Genomic DNA, 27,026 nt, shown 5'->3' with positions numbered 1-27,026 from the left:
TGGCTCTCCTCCCGCTGCTCGCAGAGAAAACCCAAGCCTTTGAACTCAGAATCTGGTGAGAAAGACTAAGAAAATATGGATTAAAGACATCGTGCACAAAATGAACCGTCTCCCATATGCCTTCCCCTAGACACATGTCAGGATCTTGTCAAGTTTGCCTTGGGCAACCTCTCCAGTTCCTTAAGGTCTCTGAAAGGGTAACCCATAGCCCACCCAGCCTTGTTTCTAAGTTTTAGCTCTTGAAGTTTGAAAGGTCAGAGTATGGGATGAAAATGGCAGCAAGCAAGTGCTTCCTTGCCAAGGCAGGGCTGGGGGAGTGGTGTTTGACACAGAAAGAATCTTTGTTCTTACCAGGTATGTTTTTCTGATAATTTTATTTCTGCTGCTTCTATATTGTAGGGACGATTCCAGGGCTGCTTAGCCCCAGACATCAGGAAATTCAGTTATTTCCCTAGCTACGTTGATGAAAATCTAGAACTTTTCAAAGAGAAGAGGGTGCTAATGTATTGCACTGGGGGCATCCGTTGTGAGCGGGGTTCAGCCTACCTGAAAACCAAGGTGAGTTACCAACCTCAGGGCACTGCAGGCATGGAGGCAAAGGAAGCTCCCACCCCCAGCCAGCAGGATTTATCGTCCCCTTGTACGGTTCCAGCATAGAGTTTCTAAGTATAAAGTCTGAAGTTCTTAAATCTCAAGATGTGAAAAGCACTCATCAGTCTTAGAGATGAATCAAGTACAAAAGGGAAAGATTAGTTGACATCTCCCTTTTCCTAATCCTTTTGCTTGATCCCAAGAAGAGCAAATTCAGTAACGTTACATGTCCCAACAGGTGTCTACCTATATTTAGGGAGCCACAAAAATAGTTGTGCTTCTCAGGATCTAGGGAGTGAAGGCCCGGACTGCTGTCCTCAGCCATCCCCCCAGCAGGCAAGGTCTGGCCAGTTGGTTCCTCGCCCCCTTGGTCAGCAGTTCTTCAATGTCCCCCAAGGGGAACCAGGAGCCCCATTTTGGCATTCCTACCACATGTCGCTTCTCTGTGGAGCTTCCTACTGGTCTCTGCTAGTCTCCTCAAATTTCCTCTTGTGTTTCCACACAGGGAGTGTGCAAGGAAGTGTTCCAGCTCAAGGGTGGCATCCACAAGTACCTGGAGGAGTTTCCTGATGGTTTTTACAAAGGGAAGTTGTTTGTTTTCGATGAGCGTTATGCCTTATCCTTCAATGATGACATAGTGTCAGGTAGGTCAGCACTGGCTCAGAACTGGAACTCCTGAGCTTGCACAGCCTCTGTATTAACCTTCTGGAAGGCAGGCCAGTACTGATTACATGATGAATAAAGCAAGGGAAAAGGATTGCACAGCACCGTTTCCCACCAGAGCTGGGGATGCAGTGGTGGAACAGACAGAACCCTGACCATTAGGAGGCCTGGGTTGGGATCTGACTATTGTTTACTAGTTAGACAAGTCCTTTCAAATGAGAATAACCTCACTCACTCTGTCTACCTGCTAAGAGTTGAACTAATAGGCTACATCTAGGGTCTTAAGCTGGAGTCGGTAATATTGTACTAAGAGAGCCTGTGAATTTGGACTGGAAAATAATTTCATCTCTGGTTTTATAACCCCTCACTAAATATAACACTTCAATTATGAATGTAAGAAGCAAATCAGATGTATTGGATGTATTGTGACTTTGTCATCAATAGAAATCACACTATTTTCATTATTACAGCTGCTGTGAATATTTCAAAATAGCATTTATGTGCATCATTGCTTCAAAATGGAAAGTTATTAGGCCCATCACTAAATCTTATTATTTTATGTGTTAAATACCATACTGTATCCCAGACTTTGAAGAATATTGTTATTTTGTATTTCTGTATAGTTGGTTTCCTTTGTGATCCTGTGTATTTTATTTTCTGCATTTTAAAAACATTTTTCCAAGAATAGTCTTCACTAGACTGTAAATTCATGGCACAGATAGAAGAACCCCTAGTTAGATGGTGTGTGGACACACGTATTCTACATGTTTAGAGTGGTGGGTGGGGCATTCCAGGGTGGGAGCTGAGCCCTGGGCCAGAGGCAGAGTGGCCACAGGTAGCCTGAGGTGAGACTGTAGTCTGGAGTCCACAATAACATGTGGTACCAGATGACAGCAGTCAGGAGGAGGAGGATGAAATTCATCTTTAAGAAAACGGATCTTCCTTCTGGATGCCACTGTTCTGAATGGGAAAGGTCATAAGCAGACACCCCTAGTAACTGTCAGAATTTTTTAGAACTTCTTTGACCAGGGACTGAGATTGAATTAACACCTGGATAATAAATAAGATGGGAGTTTGATTTCCTCTCCCCTTTCTTCTTGATCTTTTTATTCATTTTAATGGTCTTATTTTGTCTCTTTTATTGGAAGCAACTTCAGATCTCTAATGGTGCTAGAGAAAAAAGTGGGGAGAGAGGGCCCAAAGGTAGCTTAGATAACCTGGGTAAGACTTGAAGAATGATGTTATCAGTGGTAATAGGAAGTCAGCAGGGAAAAGGGGCTGAGAAAGTAGATACATGAGCTTTAGGACTTGTGTGGCTGAGTTTACCCTGGCAAGAGCAGATCCACAAGCCTGGGGAGACGGGTGTGGACTGCATAATTTCGATCCATAATTTTCATCTGTATTCAGGCATGTTGTGTCTCAGTGCAGAAGGGAATGGTGTTAAGGAAAAAGGCCAACAAAGGGTATTGGCTAGCTTGGGACTAGTTAATGAAACAGAAAAACGTTATTACCTGTTTTCTAAATGGGGAAAAGAAAAATGGGTCCATGAATGCTAGAATCAAGACAATTCCCAGAAGCAACCTAACCCAAAAAACTGGGGATGGGTGGGGGAGCCTTGTTGGTTAGAAGACAAAAGACACTGTTTAGAAACCTTCCCCAGGCCTGAAGATACATTAGATGCTGATGAGCCCAGGGCTAGGTTTAGGGACTGGAGAAGTGCCTGTCTACATGGTGTGTGCACACACATGTGCGCTTGTGTTTTTATAACAAGGCTGTTCTTTCTTCCCAGAATGTTCCTACTGTGGGGTCCCATGGGACCACTATAAACTCTGCTCCACTCCCCAGTGCCGCCAGCTCATCCTGACCTGCCCTGCCTGCCAAGAAAGAGGATTCACAGCCTGTTGTGTCATGTGTCAAGACAAAGGGAACAGACAGGCTGCAAGCCCAGCCCAGAGCAGCTTTAAAGAGGAATGCGAGTGTACAGCCCGACGGCCGCGTGTACCAAGGGAGCTCTCTCAGCGGGGGCCTGTGACAGCAGGAGCCTCTTCCCTCAAGCCTGGGGCCCAGGCTGGATGTTGATGGGAGCGGCCCCCTCTGTATCCCCACAGGCCTTCACACAGCTAGGTTTGGGGCCACCATGTATTGGAGAATGTTAAGGCTGCACTAACAGAAACAGGGAACTTCAGAGCTGCCAGAGCTACCATGGTCAGCGGGTCACCATGTTGGCACCTGTCCTCCACAAGAGAACGGAAGAGGAATTTGGGTGCTGACTCTTACCGGAGATATTCTGGCTCAGACTGTGCTAGAGCACAGTTAAAGGTGAGCTTTGTGGGATCCCAAAGTTCCTAAGGGAGAGAGCCTTGAACCTGTTGACCTGCCTTGCCCCTTCCGCACCATGCAGCAGGGCTGGCAGTAGTCATTTTTCTTATCAGCAAACCTGTCCTGGTGGCAAAAATGAAAGCTGTGTGGCCCAAGAAGTGGACTTCTCAGAACCAGGCCGCTTAGGTCAATCCACCATCCACCCCTACCCTCCTCTTTTCCCTGCTAGCCTCAGGGCACTGGACCAGGATCTGCCAACTACAGCCTGTGGCCCACCTTTCTGTAAATAAAGTTTTATTGGACTAGCCACAGCCATTCACTTACATATGATCTTTGACAGAATTAAGAATTTACAAGAAAGACATTATGGCCTGCAAAGCCTACAGTATTTACAGGTGTACCTCGGAGATGCAGATTCAGTTCCAAACCACATCAAAATGAGTTACACGAACTTTTTAGTTTCTTAGTGTATATAAAAGGTATGCTTACATTATGCTGTAGACTATTAAGTGTACAATAGCATTGTGTCTAAAGAAACGATGTTTATCACCTAATTAAAAATTTTTATTGCTAAAAAATGCTGTCATCTGACAATGTGGGGTTGTCACAAACCTTTAATTTGTAAAAACCAAAATATCTGAAGCACAGTAAAGCAAGGTATGTCTGAACTATCTGGCCCTTTACAGAAAAAAAAAAACCTTGCCACCTCTAGTCTAGACGAACAGCTCATCTGGTGGAGGAGATAGTCTTAAAAATGTGGCCATCTTCATTTTTTATGGATTTGTTTTCTGAGAGATTTCCCTGTAATAGTTGCTGCCTCCCTCAACACCCACACTCCTAGCTCTTCAGCGTCTTTGAGAGAACCACATTGTGAGCTCGATGACACTGGCATCTGGGCAGTAGTTTTTAGGTAAACTCCTCAGAACACAAGACATCCTGCGTGAGGTTACTGAGCACTGCTGTGGTGGTTTCCCAGCCTCTGGCCAACACGTCAGGCGCGTGTCCCTGGCCCACAAATCCCAAGAAACACATGCACAGCCATCCAGAGACCAACAGATTTAATATTATATTGCAGTTTCCAGTGATGCAGAATACAGCTGCAATTGTGTTTCAAGGAGAAGCCGAGTGGGGCTGGCTGTCCCTGCAGCACGAAGCCACTCCTGGGCCCATCTGCAGCCTCAGCAGACTCTCCTCCATGGTGGTGAGGCCCTGGCTCCATCTTTGGTTACCCTGTACTGTCCACATCGTTACAGTTCAGTGTGCAAGACTTTCTGCATCAGAAGCCTCTCTGCTCAGTGCTCTGCAGTTTAGTCTGTGTTCATCTGCTCTTTGGCCTGTCCTTTGTTCTAAGATTTGCTGAATTGCTCATGAAAATAACTCCCCAAGCAACAGAAATACTAGTTTAACTGGCACTGTGGTATATTAAAAGGCACAAGGGCAGTGTGGTTTAACGTTTTCGCTGGATCCCAGGAGATGCACGTGATGTTTAAAAGAGATCAGGCAGAGATGCCAAAATTACATTTTCAGAATTCACCATCTTGGGTGGTTTGGCCAGGTTTCCTAATTCTTAAATATCTAGATTTTCTTCACCATTGCCCTTGAGAGGCTTCATTTACAGGCAGGATCAGTGGTGACTTGTCTAACAAGTGATGTGACAGGGTGGCTGAAGTCTGTAAACATAAGCCATGGTGGACTGGAAATTCATCTCAATAGTGATTTACCTCACATAAGGCATTGGCCCACTACTGACTGTGCAATTATGAGTTTTTTCAAGTATTTGGCCATAGGTTTTCACATCCATTGTAAGGTTGGCGTTCAGTAAGGAAACAATTCTTTTTGACTCCAGTATTCTAAATAAATCCCAGATGTTGATAAAGAACACCCAGGGAAATGCTTGTTGCCTGGAATTGGTTTTTGTTTTTTTAAAAAAGGATGGTTTTTAAAATTTGAATTTTCATTACTGGCTTTTTCTATCATCCCCTGGTAACCAGCAAAAGGATCATTCTTTGATTGCTGGCAGAGCTCTGTGGGCTTGTCTTTCTTGAGGTAAAAAAAAAAACCAAAAACTGTTCTTGATCCAAAAATCAATTTAGCAACTTTAATCTTGAGGTTCTTAAAATTTAAAGGAGGATTAATAATGATGATCTGTTTGTTAAAGAGCTAAGATCAAATTTGTAATAAAATATTTTATAATGCTTTTCAACCATGTGGAAGAGGGTGCTGTTTGTTCATGTTACACATTTTAAATATACCTGAAACACCACATACCAAGGTCACTGAAACTGGACTTCCGGGGTTAAGTCACTGCTGCTCTAACATTGTATTCATTAAGATCTGCCGGTTCAGGGGCTTCTTAGTTTTTAAATAATAAACAGACTGAATTTCTGTGACTAAAGGAAAACTTCACATTAACCATAGTTTATAAAATTTTCAGCTACAACCACTAGCTAACCTAAAACCTTAGTGCATGAAGAACTGAACCACAACAGGGTTTGTGCTGGCTTTCTGCCTTCTGGTTCCCACCGCAAAGCACAGCTTATCAGTAGAACACGTCCAGTTCAAAGGCGTGGTCGGCACCCGCACACACTAGACGCCGCTCCGGCACTTGGGAATGATGGGCCCGGTCAAGTCTGCCAGCCTCCTCTTCCTCACTGGAAAGGAATGGAAATGAGATGTGAGCAGCTGTCCCTGGGCCCCAGAACCACCACTGTGGCTCGGAAAGCACCGGGAAGCTGCTTGACAACTTTGCTGAGCACACTGTTGTTTTTTAAAGGACAGCTTGTGAGCCTTCACTGAGAGGAGGGCCTGCAGTGGTGTAGATTTGTTCATAAAGTACTTGTGAAGCGCTGGCCACACAGGTTAAAACCCGCTTTATGCAACTCTGCTGTCATCCTTTGTGTACAGAGACCCCACGGTTGAAGATCCTTACTCCAGGTCAGATAGTCCATCTTAATGAAATCTTAACCTGCTGGTAAGGTTTCCCTCGGCCCTTCTTCGGAGTTCTTGGCCTGCCTGTGTAAACAACAGCATCTGCCCTGAAGATTATTCTGCATTATCTGTATCCCCTTATGGTTAACCTTGACATTTTCCCAGAGGCAAAACTATCAAGTCCAAACACTGTTCACATAGCAAGGGAGTTAAATGTCGCAAAGAGTAAAGCGTTAGCCAGGGGGTTGCAGGCGGAGTCATTAGCTTATGAGATGGTGGCGATGGTGGGGGGCAGGGGGAAGGGTCCCCTTTGTTGTAATAAGGGAGAGTGTTTGAAACAAAATAGTGTCTGCAGATGAAAACCAAGCAGCAAGTCACATCAGCTACAAGAGAAAGGCAGTCAAAGGCTGTAGAGCCAGTGGATGGCAGTCAAGGGGGCTGCAGGTGTGGCACAGACAAGATGCTATTGTGAGAGGAAAAAAGTTTGTCTATACTTAGACACTGGAGAAGGGATGGCACCCCACTCCAGTACTCTTGCCCGGAAAATCCCATGGACGGAGGAGCCTGGTGGGCTGCAGTCCATGGGGTCGCTAACAGTCGGACATGACTGAGCGACTTCACTTTCACTTTTCACTTTCATGCATTGGAGAAGGAAATGGCAACCCACTCCAGTGTTCTTGCCTGGAGAATCCCAGGGACGGGGGAGCCTGGTGGGCTGCCGTCTCTGGGGTCGCACAGTCGGACATGACTAAAGTGACTTAGCAGCAGCAGCAGCATACTTAGACACCTTCCAGTTCCCGAGCTAAACAAATTTAGATCTCAGATGGATGCTTACAAGCTGTAAAAAGAACCGAATCGGCCTGTGTGTGACACTGAGCATATAAAGCAGAACCACCCAGGAAGGTGTGTTACTCCAGTTGTGGCTAGGAGCTGGTGTGAGAGGCATGGGGGCACACAGTTTGCCCCATCTGGGGCCTAGAGTTTAGCCTTTGCCTGGGCTGCTCCTCTCCCCTGCACCTCCCTGGAAAGAGCAATGAAGGCAAATCAGCGGGCCGTCTCCTGGAGAGAAGACAGTGTGTCTGGCCAGATTCCTGGAGACCATCAGAATGTGTAACAGCCCGGGGGGGAGACGTTGGGGGAACCACCACCAAAGCCCAAAGAGCAGAAGAGGTTTGCCCAGAGCGATGAGAGGGTTTACACAAACCAGGCTTGGCAGCATCTCCACGTTAGCTGTGTAAGCATTACACCCCATTTACACTCAACCCCTCACTGGAGCACCTCCAACAATTCCAGAATGTCAGTGTAGTCACCACTGCCATGTCATGGATGAGGGAAGTATGGCAGGGAACAAAACAACAGAGCTGGTACCAGACGGAACCGAGGCTGTGACTCATCTTGAGCCTCAGTCCAGCGCCTCCTTCGGTACAATCAGGCCCTGTCTATGCAGGCTGTACACATGCACATCTCATCTGGTTCTCACGAGGGGACAGCTCCTTTCCCCTGGAGAAGAGAAGGGAGCCAGGACTGAAACCTGAGGTGCCAGTCCGTGGCTTGAGGTAAGAAAGGGACCCCATGGGGTCTCCCCCAACATGCCCTCAGTAAGTATGCTGGGCTGCATCTGCACGGGGTTCCCCAGGCACTGGCTTCTACAAAAGAAAGACACCACTTTGGTATTATTTCCCCCCATTTAAATAATGAAGAAAATTGAGGCCAAGAGAGGAATCTTGCCTCAAGTCACAGTGAATAAGAGACACAACTGGGAGCAGAGGCCAGGTCTTCCAGGTTCCTTCAAATCAACCTGCTTTTTACTTCCACTAAAGCAAACTCCTCTACATTGCTTATCATTACAACTGCCAGAGACTCTTTCACTGTCAGAGCCCTCCAGCATCTCAAGTCATCTGGACCAATCCCCGTCAGCATCTTAAGTTCCTTCCACCACTTGCCAAGCTTTATACCTCCGTCATGCTTTTGGGGCATGTCTTATATACATTTACATGCAGCAGCATTGACTGAGTGCTGTGATGTGTCAAGCACAAGGATCAGAAAGAAAGATTAACAGGGGACTAAGATAAATCTACAAGAAATTAGATAAAATGTCACAAGTGTGCTGGTAGATCTCATCAAGTATGAGAGGCCCAGTGAACAAAGTGGTCAAATCTTCCAAGGATGGTGGGTAAGTTGTCCACTGAATCTTAAACGATAAAGGGATAGATGGTGGGAACATGCAGGGAGCATTAGGAGTTCCCGAAAGGGCAGCTTTTGCCTAGGTCACTGGGAGACATTCAGCCTTCCTAGACTGGTTGATACCAATATGACAAGGCGATGGCTTGTTGGGGTGTCGAGAGATGAATCTGGCAGGGCCTCACCTGGAGCGGAGGTGGACAGCACAGGTTCTGGGGCCAGAATGACTACCAGATCCAGTCCCACTTCCGCCCACTAACAGCAGGTAACTTTACTACTTCTCTAGGCCCCATCTCCTTACCGTAGGATGGGGATGACCACAGTACCTGCCTCACCTGGTTTTTGGGAATGTTACACGAGTTAGTAAGATTGAAGTGTTTAGGGCAGTGCCTGGCACACAGTAATGGCCATGTGAGTATCAGCTATGATTGCGAAGGGACTTGTAAGCCACATCAAGGAGTTTAACCTGAGATCAGTGAGAACACGAGAAGGGTTCTAAGCAGAGTGGTGGGATAAGCTTTGGGATGAGCACTGTGAGAGATGCTGGCTCTAGAGGAGCTGCAGGGATCCGAGGACACTGCAGAATGCCAGGTAAGGGTGATGAGGGCTGGACCAGGGACCAGGGGACATGGATGGTGAGGAGGTGGCTGGCCAGGTTGAGGAGGCACAGACAGAGGTGCCGATTTCTGGCTTGAAATGGTGAGGAAGGTAGTGCTCTTACCCAGATGATGAAACTGATTTGGGGTGTGTGTGTGCACGCTGTGTCTCGGGTGCCTGTTAGGTCTTCCTTGAGAAAACAGTAAAGCACTGACTTTCCTAGAAACAGATATTTTCTACTTTTAAACAGGTTACTCTCTCCCTCCTCACCCCCCGAAAACATACAACTGTCTTAACCTGGAGGCTGCAATTAAGATTCATTAAGGGACGAGAGCATCAGTGGCAGAGTTACAGGACCCTGAGCGGCAGCCTGGCTGTCAGCTATAAATAGTGCGGAACAGGAGTCATCTGAGGCGCCACCTTGGGAATGCAGAGATGGGGATCCTCGGCTCCTTCCTGACGCCTTGCTCTCTCCCATGGAACACTGCTAAGAGCCCAGGGCGGGAAGACACGCCAGTCAGGATGGATCCTGGGCAGGCTGCCTATCTGCAGAGCCGCTGGCTGACCCATGGCCTTGGGGACTACATGTCTTCTAAGGAGGAGCCCACCTGCCTTGCAGGCAAGCAAAGCCTAGGCCCTGAAGACCTGGCCCATGGCCAGGAGTGAGCTCAGTGGTTGGTCGGAGAGAGAAGGAAGCCGGGAAGGCCTGTTCCCTTCCATCTAGAGCTTGCCCCCTGCCACTGGACTGCAGCAGCAGACGAGTCACAACCGCCGTGGCTGGGCTCTAATGACAAATGGGTTCAGCTGGAAGCAGAAGCCTGCCGGCTTCATCAAAGCATCAGGAGCAGGATGAAAAAACCACGTTGGAAAGAAGTCAGAATTTCTTTTAAAGGAGGACACTGATGAACCATCAGAACTGGAAGTGTTTCTTTCACAAAAAGTTAGCAGACAGGCACAATTTGCTTTTAAAGCTAAAGATCCTACTTCACCAACTGGTACTCTGTTGTGTGCTGTCACTTAGATCATTCTGCTCTAATTCCTTCTGTGGGAAAACCCAAGGGAACCGCTGCACAGGTCTCGGGGGGGAACCCATTTTAATACCCTGTCATTCCCGCCTAGGAAACCACCACTGTTCCACTACCCACCTGCTTTCCTCACCGAAGTCCTGAGCTCAGCATTAAAGGCCTTTGGCTACAGCCTCCCATACCTACCCCCTCAGCCCCATTCCCAAGAACACCCCCATGTGCCTGGTCATCGTCCCTGCCTTTGTCCATGCTGTTCCCTCTGCTTGGAATGCCCTTCCCTCCCTTCTCTGTGGGCTCCTGCTTCTCCTACCAGGTGTAACTTCCTACAACAGTTCCTCCTTCCTTTCGGAACTTCCTGGCTCTCCTATCCTGCATACTGGGTCTTATCACCCTGCCTTTGCCTTTGCCAGCAACCCCACCAGGAACTCCTGCCGACCTCCCGCACAACCTCTCTCTTCTTCACAAGGCTGACTCAGGCCCACCCCCACCAGGAGGCATGGCTTAACTGGCCTCTGTCCTCACAAATTATTTGCTTGTTTTGTCTGCATACAGTTTGTAGGCCTTCCTGAATCTAGGGGTCTGACTTTGAGTCTTTTTCTCCGCTAAGAGGTTGTAAAGGTTTTTGAGTCAGGGAACTGGCTTTCTGCTACCTCTTATGTAACCTCGCATAGCCCTGGGCACACAAAAGGTGCTCAAAAAGTACTCACTGTAACTAAGGTGTGACACAGTAACTAACAAAGGTGTGACCTGACCGAGCCACCGCATAGAAGTGCAGTCCCTTCCAGGCCTCAGTTCCTCCAGAAGAGAACGGAAGGAGGAGCCTGAAGTTCCATTTAGCAATGGCACGCGAGGCTCCTGCCATGACCTTACCAAGTCCCTGGTGATAGGAACTGGGCCTGGATTTTGGAACACAGACTCTCAGGACATAGCGTCCTTAAGGGCCATTTCCTCTAGCCTCCAGCTGATATCGGGGTCCCCCCTACAGCACTCCTGACTCATCTGGAAACTTCTAACCCTAGAAAGAAGTCCTCCAAGCCATCTTGCCATTCAAAGACCAAAGCTCAATCAGCCCTGAGACAGGCACCAAGGGACACATAAGACGTTTAATCTGAGATTTTGAAAAAAAAGTGAGGTTACTGCATATCAGAATAGAACTCAAGGCTTTTTAGTGCTGGTTCTGCAGCCAGATCACAACTGAGCCAACAGAATCCAGCTTGTGGGCCGTCCTCAACAATTCAGTGTAGCTATCACTGAGAAGGGGGCGACAGAGGATGAGATAGTTGGATCAACTCAATGGACATGAGTTTGAGCAAACTCCAGGAAATAGTGAAGGACATGGAAGCCTGGCATGCTGCAGTCCATGGGGTCACAAAGGGTCAGACACAACTAAGCGATTTAACAACAATAATCTCTGTTCCACCATGATAATTATAATTCTTAATGGTCTGAGTTTGCTCATGTTTTATTTCAAATAAGGAAGCTTCACAAACCAGGACACCTGGTGTGGGTTTTTGTTTGGTGGACTTTTCTAGATCTGCAGCTCTAGAAAAAAGTAACAGCTGGGGTAAGAAATGAATAAATAGCTTCTTAAGAACACGAACCTATACCTTCAACATCCAGTGCACTATAGGTCTTTGACAAATGTTTGTTGAAGTGAGTAGCTCTGTGGCTATCTATGCACAGGTTCTGTGAGTACCTGCCTCGTGCATACACACCTACATACTCACTCCCATTCTTCTAGGCCTTCTGTGGATTAACCTAGCTTCAGATTCATCGCCAGGAAGTGACACACCTGAACTCTGAGATATGCTTTAGTATTAAGCTCCTTGCATTTTACTGAGTGTCAGAAACAAAAACTATACAAAAAGAAACACATTTAGAGCAGGTTCAAATTTGATGAAAAACTCACTGAACACATCATCCTTTAGAAACACAGTTAGCTCATAATCCAATCTCAGAAAGAAGCTTTCTTCGTTTTAAAAAAATTCATTGTTTCCTTCTAAGAATAGTTTAACTTGCTTTGTCTTCCTCCTGCCTTTGAGTCTAGGTAACTCACAATTGAATATAATGATCAATTAAGTTAACAGGCCCACTCCTTTTCTTCTTTTATTTTCCTATAGCCTCATCAGACATACTCCTCCTTGGACACTATCAAGTTCCTTAAGCAGGCAGCAGGAAAACACAGGAGAAACAACTACCCACTGAGCTTGAGAACAATTAGCATCTGGAACTAAGTTGGTGATCGGTCTCTCTTTTTGTTCAAAGGACTTGTATTTCTATTCAGTGTTTGCCAAGAAAGATTGTGACATTTTCTTTTTATTTTTTTAGGAAAAAATACAAACTATGCCTGTAATTGAGATTAAATGAATGTAACCTGTTATACTCTACTATGAAGTCAACATTTTCAACCTTTACTTTAAAAGCAACATGAAGTCCCCAAGGCTTCAGGTGTGGATAGTAAGGCTGATTGATGACTTTGGGATCTGGGGCTTGGGCCAGACTGTATGATTTGGAGAAGATTCTGGGCTCCAAAAATGGTATTCAGAAGAGGAAGAGACTCAGCGTTGGCTTTGTGCCTCCTACGTTTCACTCACTAGGCTAACAGGCTGAGGGTGTGCTCTAGGCCGAGCCCTGTGCTAAGCTGAGCTGCCTTTGGGGAGGAGGGCCTGGCCTCGGGCGTCTGCAGGCAGGGCTCTGGCAGTCTGGGGAAGGTTCCCGGGGGAAGCAAGACGCAAACACCGAAAACAAGAGTATGGGATTAGTACGAAAACCGAGTCAGGCCCAGGAAGAGGCCTGCCTTGGGCAAAGCGGCAATGGAGTTTTCCCTGCTGTATCTCCTCCGACAGGTACGAAGAATGACAGGCGGCGGCTAGGGGGCTTAGGTCCACTCACCAAGGTCGTTGTTGTTCATCATGGCGTTGGACGCCCGCAGCCGGGGTCCCTGCTGGGTGAAGTGGTAGCCGAATTTGAGTAGCGTAGCGTTTTTTTCCAACATGCTCACAATCTCCATTTCCACTTTGTTGCCCAGAGGCTGGCTCTTTGATTTAAAAAAGAAAGAAAAAACAGTCACTTCTTGCTCACTTGCGCAGCACCTAAATCTTCTTTACCCGCAGAAACCCTGAGCACTGGCCTGGGATTTTAGTACTTCCCTGCCCCCGCCCACTCCAGGAGCAGGGCAACCGGAAGCCGGAAGTGTGGAGAAGTTGAAAGGTCAGGCAGCCAGGAGCCAATGAGCTGGGATTCAAACCTAGGGCTGCTGAACGTCAAGAAGAGATCTTTCCGTTGCCCCACAGCAGCCTTCTTGGACTATCTGAGCAGGAAGGACCTCCTTCATATCGTTTTATCTCAAGGAGATAAAAAAATCCCACAACGCAGGCTATCCCTCATACTAATTAAATCACTGGCTGCGGTACTCGGGTGTCCATGGTTTTTAAAACTCCCCAGGTGATTTCAAGGCAAGGTCAGGTTGGCTAACCAGTCCTTTAGACTAGAGATTTGTAAATCTCTTCAATTTACAAATGAAGAAACAGGCCCAGGGAGGGAAGAGGATTTGTCTAAGGTCACACAGAAAGTTGGGCCCGCCAGAGTTAGCCTCCTGAAGCCTCACTGTGATTATGTTAGTTCTCTACCCCCAGATCCATAGTGATCATTTGACAAAGATGAAAAGGAAAGGAAAACGTGACAATACACAGTGTTGGGAAGGATATGATGCGGATATTCATCCTTCTTGTTTATAACAGTGGGAATGAAAGGGAAACAAACATTCATCAAGAGGCAATTTCTCAAATCAAAGATGGTTAAGCTCTACAGCAGAACATGGGCAGCTGTCTGTACAATAACGATGCCACTCTTTGGGCCCAAGCCTGGAAAGATGCTGTGACACAGTATTGAACAGACGAAGCCTAGTGACAAGATGGGTTGTACTTATTATGTAAAGTTAACTATATTTCCCACACACATACATATGCAAATGTATGGTGATGAGCTTGGGGAGTTTTTGTTTTCTTTTTGTATTTTCTGTTACCATGTATAATAAGATATTAAAGAGTAAACATAATCTTAAAAAGATTTAAAAAGACACAGAAGGAAAGCTAACATAGTATTATTTAATGATTAAAGACATTCCCCCTCATAACAAGAACAAACCAAAAAGTGTCCACTTTCACTAACATTAATTAATTTGGAGGACAAATAAGTAAGGAAAAGAAAAGTCACCATATAGAGAAGGAAGAAGCAAAACTATTTCTATTTGCAGCTGACACAGTACTGTACCTAGAAAACCCTAAGGAATCCACAAAAAGCAATTATTAGAGCTGATCACCATGTTCAGCAAGCTTGCAGGGTGTTTAAGATCAGTATTCAAAACCCACCTGTGTTTCTACACACCAGCAATGAACCACCTCAAAGTGAAATTAAGGCAACAATTTCATTTACAATAACGTTAAAACACTTAGGAATAAATTCAATAAAGAAAGACTTGCATGCTGAAAACTATAAAACAGCATTGTACATTAAGGAGGACCTGAATAAATGTAAAAACATCCTATATTCATGGATCAGAAGACTTGATACTGCTAAGAGGGCAATACTCCCAGCAAACAAATGCAGAAGCCCCCCCAGTGACTCCCCATGGCTGGTAACCGTTGCCATTTATCAAGAGTTTACTATGTTCCCCATGCCCTGTGCCCAACCTGTAGGGTCTCAGTTCATTCAATAACCATCCAGGATAAGCCTTGCCTTCTCTGCAGCCTGGCACTCAGGCCCTGCACACTTCTGTCCTCGCCTTTCTTTCCTCTCTCAACCTTTCCTCAGGCTGGTTACCCCAGGGGTGGAGAGTCTGGTACCTGATGCCTGATGCAGGCAGAGGTCTACTTCTAAAGGTTCATGTGTCCTCTGGCCTCCATGTGGAATGCTCCTACCCTCCCTCACCCTCCTGTTGCTGTGTCCGTAGTGCTTTAATTTGTTGTTCTTCAGTCGCTCATTTGTGTCCGACTCTTTGCATAGACTGCAGCACACCAGTCTTCCCTGTCCTTCACCATCTCCCAGAGTTTGCTCAAACTCATTTCCATTGAGTCAGTGATGCCATCCAACTATCTCATCCTCTGTCATCCCCTTCTCCTCCTGCCTTCTTTCCCAGCATCAATGTTTTAATAGCTACCAGGAATGTCCCCTCCCTGATAAGGCCTTCCTGATCTTTACCCCTGGAAACCATCTTTTCCTACTCGACACTCAAGCATTGTTATGTCCCTCTCTACTCCCAGCCATGTGCAGCCATGAAATTAAAAGACGCTTACTCCTTGGAAGGAAAGTTATGACCAATCTAGACAGCAAAAAATAAAAAAATAAAATAAAAAGCAGAGACACTACTTTGTCAACAAAGGTCCGTCTAGTCAAGGCTATAGTCTTTCCAGTGAGAGTTGGACTGTGAAGAAAGCTGAGCACCGAAGAATTGATGCTTTTGAACTGTGGTGCTGGAGAAGACTCTTGAGAGTCCCTTGGACTGCAAGGAGATCCAATCAGTCCATCCTAAAGGAGATCAGTCCTGGGTGTTCATTGGAAGGACTGATGCTGAAGCTGAAACTCCAATAGTTTGGCGACCTCGTGCGAAGAGTTTACTCATTGGAAAAGACCCTGATGCTGAGAGGGATTGGGGGCAGGAGGAGAAGGGGATGACAGAGTATGAGATGGCTGGATGGCATCACCGACTTGATAGACATGAGTTTGGGTGAACTCCGGGAGTTGGTGATGGACAGGGAGGCCTGGCGTGCTGTGATTCATGGGGTCGCAAAGAGTCGGACACGACTGAGCGACTGAACTGAACTCCCAGCCCAGTCAATCTGCATTATTGGGTCACCTGCCTCTGTAACTCTCCCACTAGACCTGTGTTGTTCAGTAGAGCAGTCACCAGCTGCATGGGGCTCTTTAAATCATTTTTTAATGACATAACATTAGTTTCAGACATACAGTATAATGATTTTATATTTATATACACTGTGAAATGATTACTACACTAAGTCTAGTTAACATCCATCCCCATACATAGTTACATACATAGTTTCTTATTATGAGAACTTTTAAGATTTAGTCTTGGGAGTTCCCTGGTGGCCCAGTGATTAGGATTCCGGATTTTCACTGCTGTGGCCCAGGTTCAGTCCCTGATCAGGGAACTGAGATCCCACAAGCCACACAACCCCCACAGCCCAAAAAGAAAGTACTCTCTTAGAAACTTTAAAATATGCAATATGGTATTATTAACTATAATCATCATGCTGTACATTATACCTCCATGCGTTACTTATTAATGGAAGTTTGTACCTTACGACATCTTTCACCCATTTCACCCACCCCTTACCAGCTGCCTCCAGCAACCACCAATCTGTTCTCTGTTATCTTTTTTTATCTTAGATTCCATAGATGAGAGGATATGGTATCTATATTTCTCTGAATTCACTTCACACAATATCCTCTAGGTCCATCCACACTGTCACTAATGACAAAAATTCATTCTTTTTATGACTAAATAATATCTCATTGGATATACCACATTTACTTTATCTATTCACCCAGTAATGAACACTTTGGTTGGTTCCGTGTTTTGGCTATTATAAATACTGGTGTAATGAATAGGGATACATATCTTTTCAAATTAGTGTTTTCATTTTCTTTGGATAAAGACCCAGAAGTGAAATTTCTGGATCATATGATAGTTCTACTTTTAATTTTTTGAGGAACAGCCATACTGTTTTCCATAGTGGCTACACCAGTTGTAATTCCCACCAATGGTGCCCAAGGGTTCCCTTTCTCCATATCCTCACCAACACTTGTTAATTCTTATCTTTTTGATAATAGCCATTCTAACAGGTGTGAGGTGATAGCTCGTTGTGGTTTGATTTATATTTCCCTGATGATTAGTGATTTTGTGCAACTTTTTATGTACCTGTTGGTCATCTGTATGTCTTCTATCTATCCAGATTCTCTGCCCATTTTTATTGATTTTTTAAAAATTTAAGTAAATAAAATTTATATGGACTCTAAAAAAAATACAAATGAATATATATAGTAAAATAGAAACAGGCTCACAGATAGAGAAAACAAACTAGTGGTTACCAGAGGGGATAGAGAAGTGGGGAGTGGCAGTATACAGATAGGGGATTAAGGGCTACAAACCACCACATATAAAATAGATAAGCAACAAGGACATCTTGTAGGGCATAGGGAATTATAGACGTTATCTTGTAATAACTTATAATGGAGTATAATCTGTAAAAATACTGAATCACAGTACATCTGAAACAATAATATTGTAAAGCAACTATACTTCAATTAAAAGTTAAATAAAATCTAAAATTCAGTTCCTCAGTTGCGTTCAAGTGTGCAAGAGCCACTGGCTAGTGGTTTCCATATTGGTGCAGATACAGAACACTTCTAGCAACACAAAATTCTTTTGGACGGTTGCTAACCTAGACCGTGAGCCCTCAGAGAGCACACAGTACGCTGTGTCTCTAGGGCAAGGTCAAGGCATTGAACTGAATGGAAAAAATAGGAACATGATCAGTGCACAGCATCTTGGGGAGGCTGAAAAGATACATCAGCCCAATATCCAAAAGGACAAGTGTGGAACAGTAGTTGAGACTCGATAGAGAATTCCTCCCAGGTATCCTGAGTTCACTGGAGCCTGTGTGGGTTCAGACAGAGCCGGAACTGCTGACTAGGGCAGGCAGAGGGAGGATGGTAAGATTCTACCAACCCATCTGGCAAGGCTTCTGATAGTGCTGGGAAGAGCTCAGGCCTGTCCTCGAAGGACCCAGCACAGTCCTGGGCTCTGGCCGACTGGGTCTGGCAGATGATACAGACTGTCTGAGACCCCAGTAAGGAACTGGCATGTCCCCTGCCCACCCCACTAAGCAGGAAGCCTGGTCTCTTCTTGCTGTCACTTGTCAGGCAAACTCTGCTAGAAAGCAAGATGGACTAGTCTTGAAAGCACCAGTGTCCCGAGTGGAGGGACTGCCAATGACTGCAGGGGCCGCTTCGGCAAAGCTGACACATTGTGCTGCCTGGTCTAGAGCACAAAGCACTCAGACGCAAACTGCCCCATTCGACTGCCCTCCTTCCCTGGGAGGTCGGCAGGGCAGGCAAGAACAGGCAACCCCGGGGCAGATTCATGTCAATGTATGGCAAAACCAATACAATAATGTAAAGTAATTAGCCTCCAATTAAAATAAATAAATTTAAAATAAATAAATAAATAATAATTAAAAAAAAGAACAGGCAACCCCGGACTTGGGGATGAGTAAACTGAGCATGTGTGTATTTGGAAGCCAGGCTGTGCTTCCTCTGCTTAAATGAGAGCCAAGGCTAGAGCTGAAGCTGGAGCTGGAAGGACTTCAGAGGATGCTCTAGCACCGCCTTCTCTGACAGTCCTGGAATACATGCAGACATGTCAGGTGTGTGCCAGAGGGTACGTTAGATAATCATAGCCTGTCTGCCTGCAGTGTTAATCTCTGACCCAAACCACATTTTTACATTAAAATAGAAAATGTGCATATATCTTAAGAAGTTTCCTACTTACTACCTTCTCAAGCCCTTCCTTTCTCCAGGGACTCTGAGACTAGAAGAACGTCAATCACTTCATAGATGAGAGAGGAGGCCTTGTGGACAGAGTCAGGACTAAAACTCTGGTCTCTTATTATCTAGTGATCATTATGTCCTAGGTATGGCATAAGCACTTTACATAAGCTAAGTCAATTTCTCTTCCCTATAAACCAATGGAATATATAGTATTCTTATAACTTTCATCTTATAAACAAGAGACATGATAAGCAAAGATATTAAGATATTAATTTCCCTCCAATCACAGAGCTAGTCAGTTGCAGAAAGGATTTGCACAGTTTACTCCAGAGCCTGTGCTAGTTCCCACTTCAGTCGAGTGCCTCTGAAAGAGCTCAGAAGGTAGACTTGGATCAGCGTGCAGATTGCCATCTAACCATCAACAGTGTCTGGTGATGTAGTGGATTGCTCGTCCCTGGAGGTGTGTGAAGAGATGGCAGACTACATCCCATAAGGGTCTCCTAGATGTTGTTGGGGGAGGCTTAGGCTCCGTGACCTTTAAGGCCTCCAGAGCCTGCATTGAGTCTATCACTAGCTTGCTTGGGATGGCATAAAAAATTAAGAGGTGACTTTGCCAGTGTGTATAAGACAATTAGGAGCCTCTTGCGGGGAGACTGAAGTGGAGCAGCAGACTTTGGCAGTAGGGCCAGGGAAAGGGGGTTGGGAAGAACTCTTGCCCCACTTCAGACATGCTTGAAAATTAAATAAATCACTTGTGAGTAAATATAATCTCATTATTAACAATTCTAGTGATACTAAAGCAGATGAGGTAAATTAAAAGTCTCCCTTCACATCATTTATCCTCAGTCCTACCCACTTTCCACAGAGGAAACCACCATGGCCAACAGGATGTGTTCCTATGGATTATTTTTTCTATGCAATATGTCACAAAAATATACATATTTTTCTTATTTTTCATTTTTTCCCTTAATGGATTCATATTGTACTTATTGTTCTGTAACTCATCTTTTTCATTTAATGTTTTCTGGAATCTTTCCAGGTCAGCACATGGAGAACTGCCTCATTCCTTCTAACTGCTTCATGGGACGCCCTAGTAGAGACAGATAATTCCATTTGCTTCCAGTTTTCCCTGTCACGCACAATGCAGGAGTGGGCTTTGCTGGAGAGGGAGGAGTATTCTTCAGGCTGGATGTGGAGATACAGTACTGGTGGGTTAAAAAGATAGGCATATTTTGAATTAAACATGTGACTGACCTGCCCAAAGGACACAAACACTGATGTGTCCTTCAGGAGTGGATGGCACCTCTTGCTCCCTCAGCCTTTACTCTGACCATGTATTATCAATCTGAGGAGAAGATGATCAGACTCACTACTTAATGAAACAACCATCCAGCAACTCAGGAGCAACTGAGCTGTGACCTGGAGCTGGACAGAGGTGCCATGGACACCGAGAAGCTCACTTGATACATTTCATGGGGCCAGTTATGGCCTTTTCTTTAATCCAGAAAATATGGACAACTGAGAACACTTGAAAGAACAACAGACAGGAGCCTTGGGAATTATCTAATCCAACTTCAGAGTCCCAAATCATGGCTGATATTAACATTCCCTCCTTTATTCCAGCTGCCAGATTGTTCTGTTCCACTTACATACCCCCTGGGGATGGGAGTAGACCGCTCTTTGAGGTGCCTGCTCCATCCTTGGGTTGCTCTGCTGGTTAGAAAGGCCTTTCTGATCAAACTGCCACAATGAAAAAGGATATAAATGATTCTCACTCTGCCAATTAAAACATGCCTACAGGACTGCCCTGGTGGTCCAGTGGTTAAGAATTAGCCCGCCAATGCAGGGGACATGGGTTTGATCCCTGGTCTGGGAAGATCTCACATGCTGCAGAGCAACTAAGCCCATGCACTGAAAGTACTGAGCCAGGGTGCTCTAGAGCCCGTGCTCCACAATAAGAGAAGACACAGAAATGAGAAGCCCACACACCACAATAAAGAGTAGCCCGAGTGCAGCAACAAAGACCCAGTGCCGCCAAAATAAAAAAAGAAAGCCTGCAAGTTCTTTGACACTCCTCCCTTCAAAAGGTAGAGCCTAATTCCTCTCCCCTTGAGGGTGGCTTTGCTTAGTGACTCATTTCTAACAGACAGAACATGGCAGAAGTGACTGTGTAACTTCCAAGGTTGGCTCATAAAAGACATTTTTGGCTTGGCTTTCTTCTTTCTCTGCCTGGGATCGCTAGCTCAGGGAGAAGTTAGCTGCCATACTATGAGGACACTCAAGCAGCCCTATGAAGAGGTCCACGTGGCAAGTAGCTAAGGCTTCCTGCCAACAGCCATGGAAGAAGCCACTTGGAAGCAGTTCCTCCAGCATTGGTCAAGCCTTCAGACTTGGTCAAGCTTTGACTGTAATCTCATTAGAGATTGGGCTAGATCTATGCAGTCAAACTGCTTCTAGATTCCTGACTCAGAAGCTGTGAGCTAAATGCACGTTCATGTTGTTTTAAGTGGCTAAGTTTTTTGGGGGAAGGGAGCATACTTTGTTACACAGCTCTAGATAACTGATAGACTCACAGACAATGTTGACCAAAAAAAGCCAGACACAGAAAGATTCCGTTTATATGAAGTTTAAGAACAGGCAAAACTTGTCTCTGATGACAGGAATTAAAATATTCATGCATTTGCAGGGTGCTGATTGGCAAAGGGGCCTGAGGGAGCCTGCTGGGGTGATGGAAGGGTTCCACATCTTGAACTTGGTGGTGATCACACAGCTACACATAAATTCATAAATCCACTGAGTTGTCTACTCAAGATGCATTTGCTTCACTGTATATAAGTTAACTTCAATAAAAAATACACTCAAGTAGGAAAGGAAGAGAAGGAACAAGAAAGGAAAAGAAAGTGGTTAAAAGTTGTTCTTTGCATAGCCTAGAATCTCTCGGATGTCGGTCCTCCCCACCCCACACTTCCACCACTGACTGGGCCTAATTAACAATAGAAACATCTCCCCCTCCCTTGATTGAGAAAAGACTATATGTCAGTTATATGAGGCATAGCCCTATTAAGCGAGTATGAGTATTATTCCCATTTTACACATAAGGAAACTGAAGCATGGATACAATAAGTGACTTTTCCCCATTACACAGAAAGAACATGATATAGCTGGGGCTTAGCCAAGACTCGATCCCTTGTCTGACTTCAAATGTCAGAGATTTGAAGCCAGGGAGCCCCTGGGTCAGTCTGTCTCCTGCCTAGCTTTTCCAGAGTACAGCCTCCAGTGGGGACCTGACATAGTGTGAGATGGTCACTGTCACAAATCTTTATTCTGGTTTATTCTGATCTGCATAGGAAAAGGGTTTTCACTATCAGTTCCACCGACTTCATCTCATCTTTCCCTTAGAGTGAGGTCAGTAAGAGAACATAATTGACATTTAGAGGAAGGGACAGTGACACATGCCTGTCCTCTCAAGGAGGCTGAATACTTCCAGACTGAATTACTTCAGTACGAAATGAGACTACAGACTCAAAAACATTGCATAGACAGAGAGCTGCTGCTTAGAAGCTAAAACTATAAGGAACAAAACAAAACACAGTTGGTTTTGCTCTCTTGGTTTTCAAGAGTGTGTTTTCCTTATATCTTAGAAAACCAAAAGCTATATTCAGCCTCATTTAAAAAGCTGCCCTAAGTGTGGAATCTAAAATTAATGGGTGTCACCATGTGTGAAAACCTTCAGGATCCTATTCTAGCATAGCTTTTGTTTTCTAAATTTATTTCCACTAGGAAAACAATCCAATCTGGAAAAACAAGAAAACGATCCACTTCCTTTAGTTTCTTTTCAAAATATCAAGCACATTCTCACTGTCAAATATTGGAATGAAATGTGAGACACCCAGCGAAATCCCCTTAGACTTTGCACATGGCTTCATGTGGAGAGGGAGCCTATTTTCAGGCCTCCTATTTCAGCCTATTTCAGGGAGTGTCCCATGCCCCAAGTGTCCTGGGAAGGGCCTGCTGGAGGGAGCTCTGTGGGAGAGGAGAGGGGCAAAGAGGGGAGGCAAAGAGGATCAAGAGGGGCAAAGAGCCGCCTCTTGGGACATGGTTGGCTTGGAACGGATGGGCCTGCAGGCACCCCATGTGTCCTGCCTGCCTCCTGGGCCCTGGGAGGGTCTCTCCTGTCTGTTCATAAACACAGCCTGTTTGGAAGCTGGGTGCTTCATTTCCAGCCCAGTTCTGAGCCTAACTTGATTCGTGACATTGGGCATGTCCCATCCCTTCTCAAATCCTTGGTTTCCCCATCTGCAAAAGGGGAGCTGGACTAGGCGTGTCTCAGCGCCCTCAGCTGCAGTCAGCTCCCTGCCCCTCCCCCCATGCCCTGCCTCACTGCTGTCCCAGGGTGACTCCAGGCAGCAAGAGCATGGAAGTAAAAGAGAACCTGGCTGAGTCAACAAGCATCCTCAGAGTCCTATCCTGAGTCTGTGTCCTGAACCAGCCTGCGAGGCTCTGTGTCACCCTGGGCAGAACTCCCCGAGTCCCTCTCCTTGGCCGTATAAGGAGAAGGGAGGACTCTGACACAGGTTACAGGCACAGGGCTGAGGAGAAAGCTGTGGCCTCTGGGGACCTTGGTGACTAACAAGAACAAGGAATAAATCCAACACCACTCATCACCTCCTCTTGGCCACACTCCCCCAGAGCCCCTGCCTCCTGGGGCACTGAGAGAGGCATGGGTGGCCTTCCCCTAGCCCGAGCCAGTAGAGCCCCCTCCTCGAGACCTGTTTCAGACCCCCACCTCCCCAACCGGGTCTCAGTCCAGTCTCTAGACTCAGGCTCCCAGGAGAACCTCCCCACAGGCCCCCTGCATGTGAGTGGTCAAAGCCCCCTCTGGTCTCCAAGCCGTGATGCCTTCTTCCTGCCCTCAACCCTCTCCCATCCAGCCGGGAGCCATCTTTGCAGAGCATGACTGTGACGGGTGCTGATGACCGCCCACAGGTCACTTCCCCTTGAACTACCCACTCCCAGCCCTTTGGGCTCCCCCAGCTCCCTTTCTGGCTTTCCTCAGGCGGTCCCATCAGTTGATTCTGAATTGACTCTACAGCTGTCCTCTCTCCTTCTCTTTGTTCATGTGGTTCCCTACACCAGGGATGCCATGGCCTCCACTTTACCCTCTGACATACTGTACACCCTAGGGTTATCTCAAATTCCACCTCCTCCAAGAAGCCCTCCCTGATGCCTATTCCTGACTGAAAATTTTCCCCACAGTACCCCGCTGTGCGTGGCTTGCTAGAGCACCTGGCTGGATGATCAACTGTACACTTGTCTGTCATCTCATCCAGTGTGGAATCTCAAGAGGACAGAGCCAGTATTCACACACAGAGCCCAGCACAGCCCTGGGTACAGCAGGCACTTACTAAACCCTGAAATAAAACAAAGGGAGACACTCCTAGGATGGGGTGGGAGCAGGTGGTGACCAGTGCTCTGGCCTGGCACCAAGGGAAAGGGACAGCTGAGAAGAATCAAGAACTGCACAAAACCAGAGTAGATTCAAGAACCCAGACAGACACAGTTCATGGACTTTAGAGTCACATAGATCTAGATTCTAACCTTGCCTCTCTTACTTCCTGTATGACCTCAGGCAGGTTACATAGCCTGCCTGGGCCTCAGTTTCCTCATCCACAATACTAGGGTAGGCTATGACATCCACTCAGAGAGTCTTTGCCAGCATTAAATGAGATAATGGATACATGGTACCTGCTCAGTACATTCACTCTTAGAATAATCTGTGAACTCCCTAGGTCACCTTCAGAGTAAATATAAAAGTGAACAACTTCATAGTGTTCATCTCTCGGATCCTTAGAAGTAGAGATTCTTCTTATCCCCATTTTACAAGTGAGGAAACTGAGGCTCAGGGAAGTGGATGTCCTTGCACGGATGTTTAGCCGGGGTGAGGGTGATGGTCGGCACGGGCTCTGTCTCTGGGGGGAGGCGCTGGGAGGGGAAGTGGGCAGCTTGTTCCCTGTAAGCTGCTACCACAATGACCTGAAGCCAGTGCTCTGGGTCATCTTTGGCTGACATTCTGCCCCAGGAATCAGCTTTCAGCTGACGCTGCGTAGATCCTGACTCCCTGCCCGGGTAGGCCTAGCGTCACATGAGTAGCCAATCCCAGGGCTTGGCCTAAGGCTGCTGCCAGGCCTGTTACATGCCTTTGTACCATCTGATCTGCCCCCTCTGCCTGCAATAGAGCAGGGTCAGCAATGGAAGAAAGGATGGAAGCAATGAGGGCTGGGAATGGGTGCTTCAGCAGCAGGCTACTGGCATGTGAGAGATGGAAAGAATTTAATGCAGCGAATTCACATGACACGGCTGCTGCAGGCTCATATGGCCTCTCTTGATGAATTAGAGAAAAGTGCCTTCTCTGGATGAATAAAGCCCTGTATGAAGGTTTAAAGAGTAGATTATGAGTTGGGTTTTGTCCCCTGTCTCCTCATTGTACAGTGAACAACATACACAACCATCCAGGGCAGCCCTGCTTATCAACTTGGCCACTGCAGGACCAAGTTCTGAGCTGGGTATTGGGATATGGAGATGACTTAGACGCAGCCCCCGCTTCTGAGAAGCTCACAAGGAAGCCAAGGTGCTAGGAAAACCAGGGAAGGAGCACTTAAACTCTCTCTGCGGGGAGGCTCAGAGGCCCTGTGGCAGGCCCTGTGACAGGAAGAAAGCAGTTATATGCTGGCTCTTGGGGCAGAGGGGGCGGGGGGGAAGGTTGGATTTGTAGCGTTTGCCAATTTCCACAGTGTAAATACTCTCACCAGGAGTAACTTCAAGGTACCAGTGTGCCATCACTCAAGTGGAGTTGGGAAGGGATATATACAGTTAGCTGCAGCAAGGTGGTTCAGGCTGGCTCTAGAACCACTGGGAGAAGGAGAGACTACAACTAAATCCAGAAGGAAGAGGAGGATTTCTCTAGGCAGAGAAGGGGTCAGGGCAGGGGAGGACGTTCCTGGGGAGAGAAAAGTATAGCTCTAAGTCATGGAGCCATGAAAGTAAGTAGGGAGCAAACTGTGAAGAGTTGTGAAGGTTTAAGATTGGGAGAAGTGTTAGTCGCTTAGTCGTGTCTGATTCTTTTTGACGCCATGAACTGTAGCTCTCCAAGCTCCTCTGTCCATGGAATTCTCCAGGCTAGAATACTGGAATGGGTAGCCATTCTCTTCGCCAGGGGATCTTCCCAACCCAGGGATCAAACCTGGGTATCCCACATTGCAGGCAGATTCTTTACCATCTGAGCCATCAGGGAAGGGACTGCCGAAGTCTTCTGGAAGCTGGTGATGCTTAACCTCTTGACACAGGTTACCTGCCTATATGAGTCATTAAGCTGTGGATTTAACTTCTATGCACTTTTCTATATATTTGTAGTATTTTTAAAATAAGAATTAAAAAGTAGAGATAATCTCATTCAGGGACAATCACTGTATACAATTTTGTTATATTTCATCCAATCTTTTTCCTATACACACGTTTATATGACCATTCAGCAAACATTTTCATGTAGGGAAAAAAAGCAGGTTCTCTATCAAACCATAAAGAAGAAAGCATTTTAGCACTAGAAGCGACATGGTATACTGGAAAAGAGTGGGCTTCAGAGTCAGACACCTGCATTCAAATCCTGCTTCTGAAAGTGCTTACTTGGCAGCCCTGAGAAAGCTGCTAGCCTTCAGCTTCTCTGAGCCATTTCCTATTCTGAAAACTGAGACTGATAACACTTACATCCTGCAGGGCAGTTGGGAAGATCAGAGATGATGTGTATACGGTGCACAGCACATAGCCTAGCCCACAGGTGCAACAGACGTGATACTGTTACTAGTATCATCGTAGAAAGTTAGAACTGAAATGGTTGCCCTGAAAATAAATGACTGAACTACTGAAGTTATAGGGAAATGATAACCCTGTAAGGAAAAAGGCAAACTAGAATTTGCCCAGGGAATAACCTTGATGGTATTCAAAAGCCCACTGAGTGGTGTGGGGGGGCGGTGATGGATAAAAATGGTGTTGTTTTGCCTAGTGAGGAAGGCTCTAGTGGTTTATAAGATCTGTGGATCAGATATACCCTGTATGCAGCAGAGAATAGAATTAAACTCAACAAACAGGACTTATAGGGAT

The 27,026-nt window shown here is 46.1% G+C and overlaps 2 protein-coding genes across 4 annotated transcripts in view; one reads left to right on the top strand and one right to left on the bottom strand.

The window, feature by feature from the left end:
- The window catches only part of TSTD2 (thiosulfate sulfurtransferase like domain containing 2), a 31,233-nt gene extending 25,775 nt beyond the window's left edge, over positions 1-5,458 (top strand). For both annotated transcript variants that reach the window (XM_088837998.1, XM_055427102.2), the window contains exons 8-10: positions 400-558; positions 1,097-1,235; positions 3,044-5,458. In XM_088837998.1, the coding sequence (XP_088694124.1) occupies positions 400-558; positions 1,097-1,235; positions 3,044-3,333 (588 nt within the window). In that variant the 3' untranslated portion in view covers positions 3,334-5,458. The remainder of the gene's footprint in view (positions 1-399; positions 559-1,096; positions 1,236-3,043) is intronic.
- The window catches only part of TMOD1 (tropomodulin 1), a 93,807-nt gene continuing 71,397 nt past the window's right edge, over positions 4,617-27,026 (bottom strand). For both annotated transcript variants that reach the window (XM_055427105.2, XM_055427103.2), the window contains exons 9-10: positions 13,197-13,341; positions 4,617-6,224 (exon numbers count right to left, since the gene is read on the bottom strand). In XM_055427105.2, coding sequence (XP_055283080.2) covers positions 6,160-6,224; positions 13,197-13,341 — 210 coding nt within the window. In that variant the 3' untranslated portion in view covers positions 4,617-6,159. The remainder of the gene's footprint in view (positions 6,225-13,196; positions 13,342-27,026) is intronic.

Source organism: Moschus berezovskii, chromosome 7, assembly GCF_049115385.1.
Source record: "Moschus berezovskii isolate FMDL1 chromosome 7, NW_MosBer_1.0, whole genome shotgun sequence".
In the NCBI taxonomy this organism is placed as follows: Eukaryota; Metazoa; Chordata; class Mammalia; order Artiodactyla; family Moschidae; genus Moschus; species Moschus berezovskii.
Note: the sequence above shows the minus strand (reverse complement) of the source record. Positions and strands in the feature narration are given on the sequence as shown.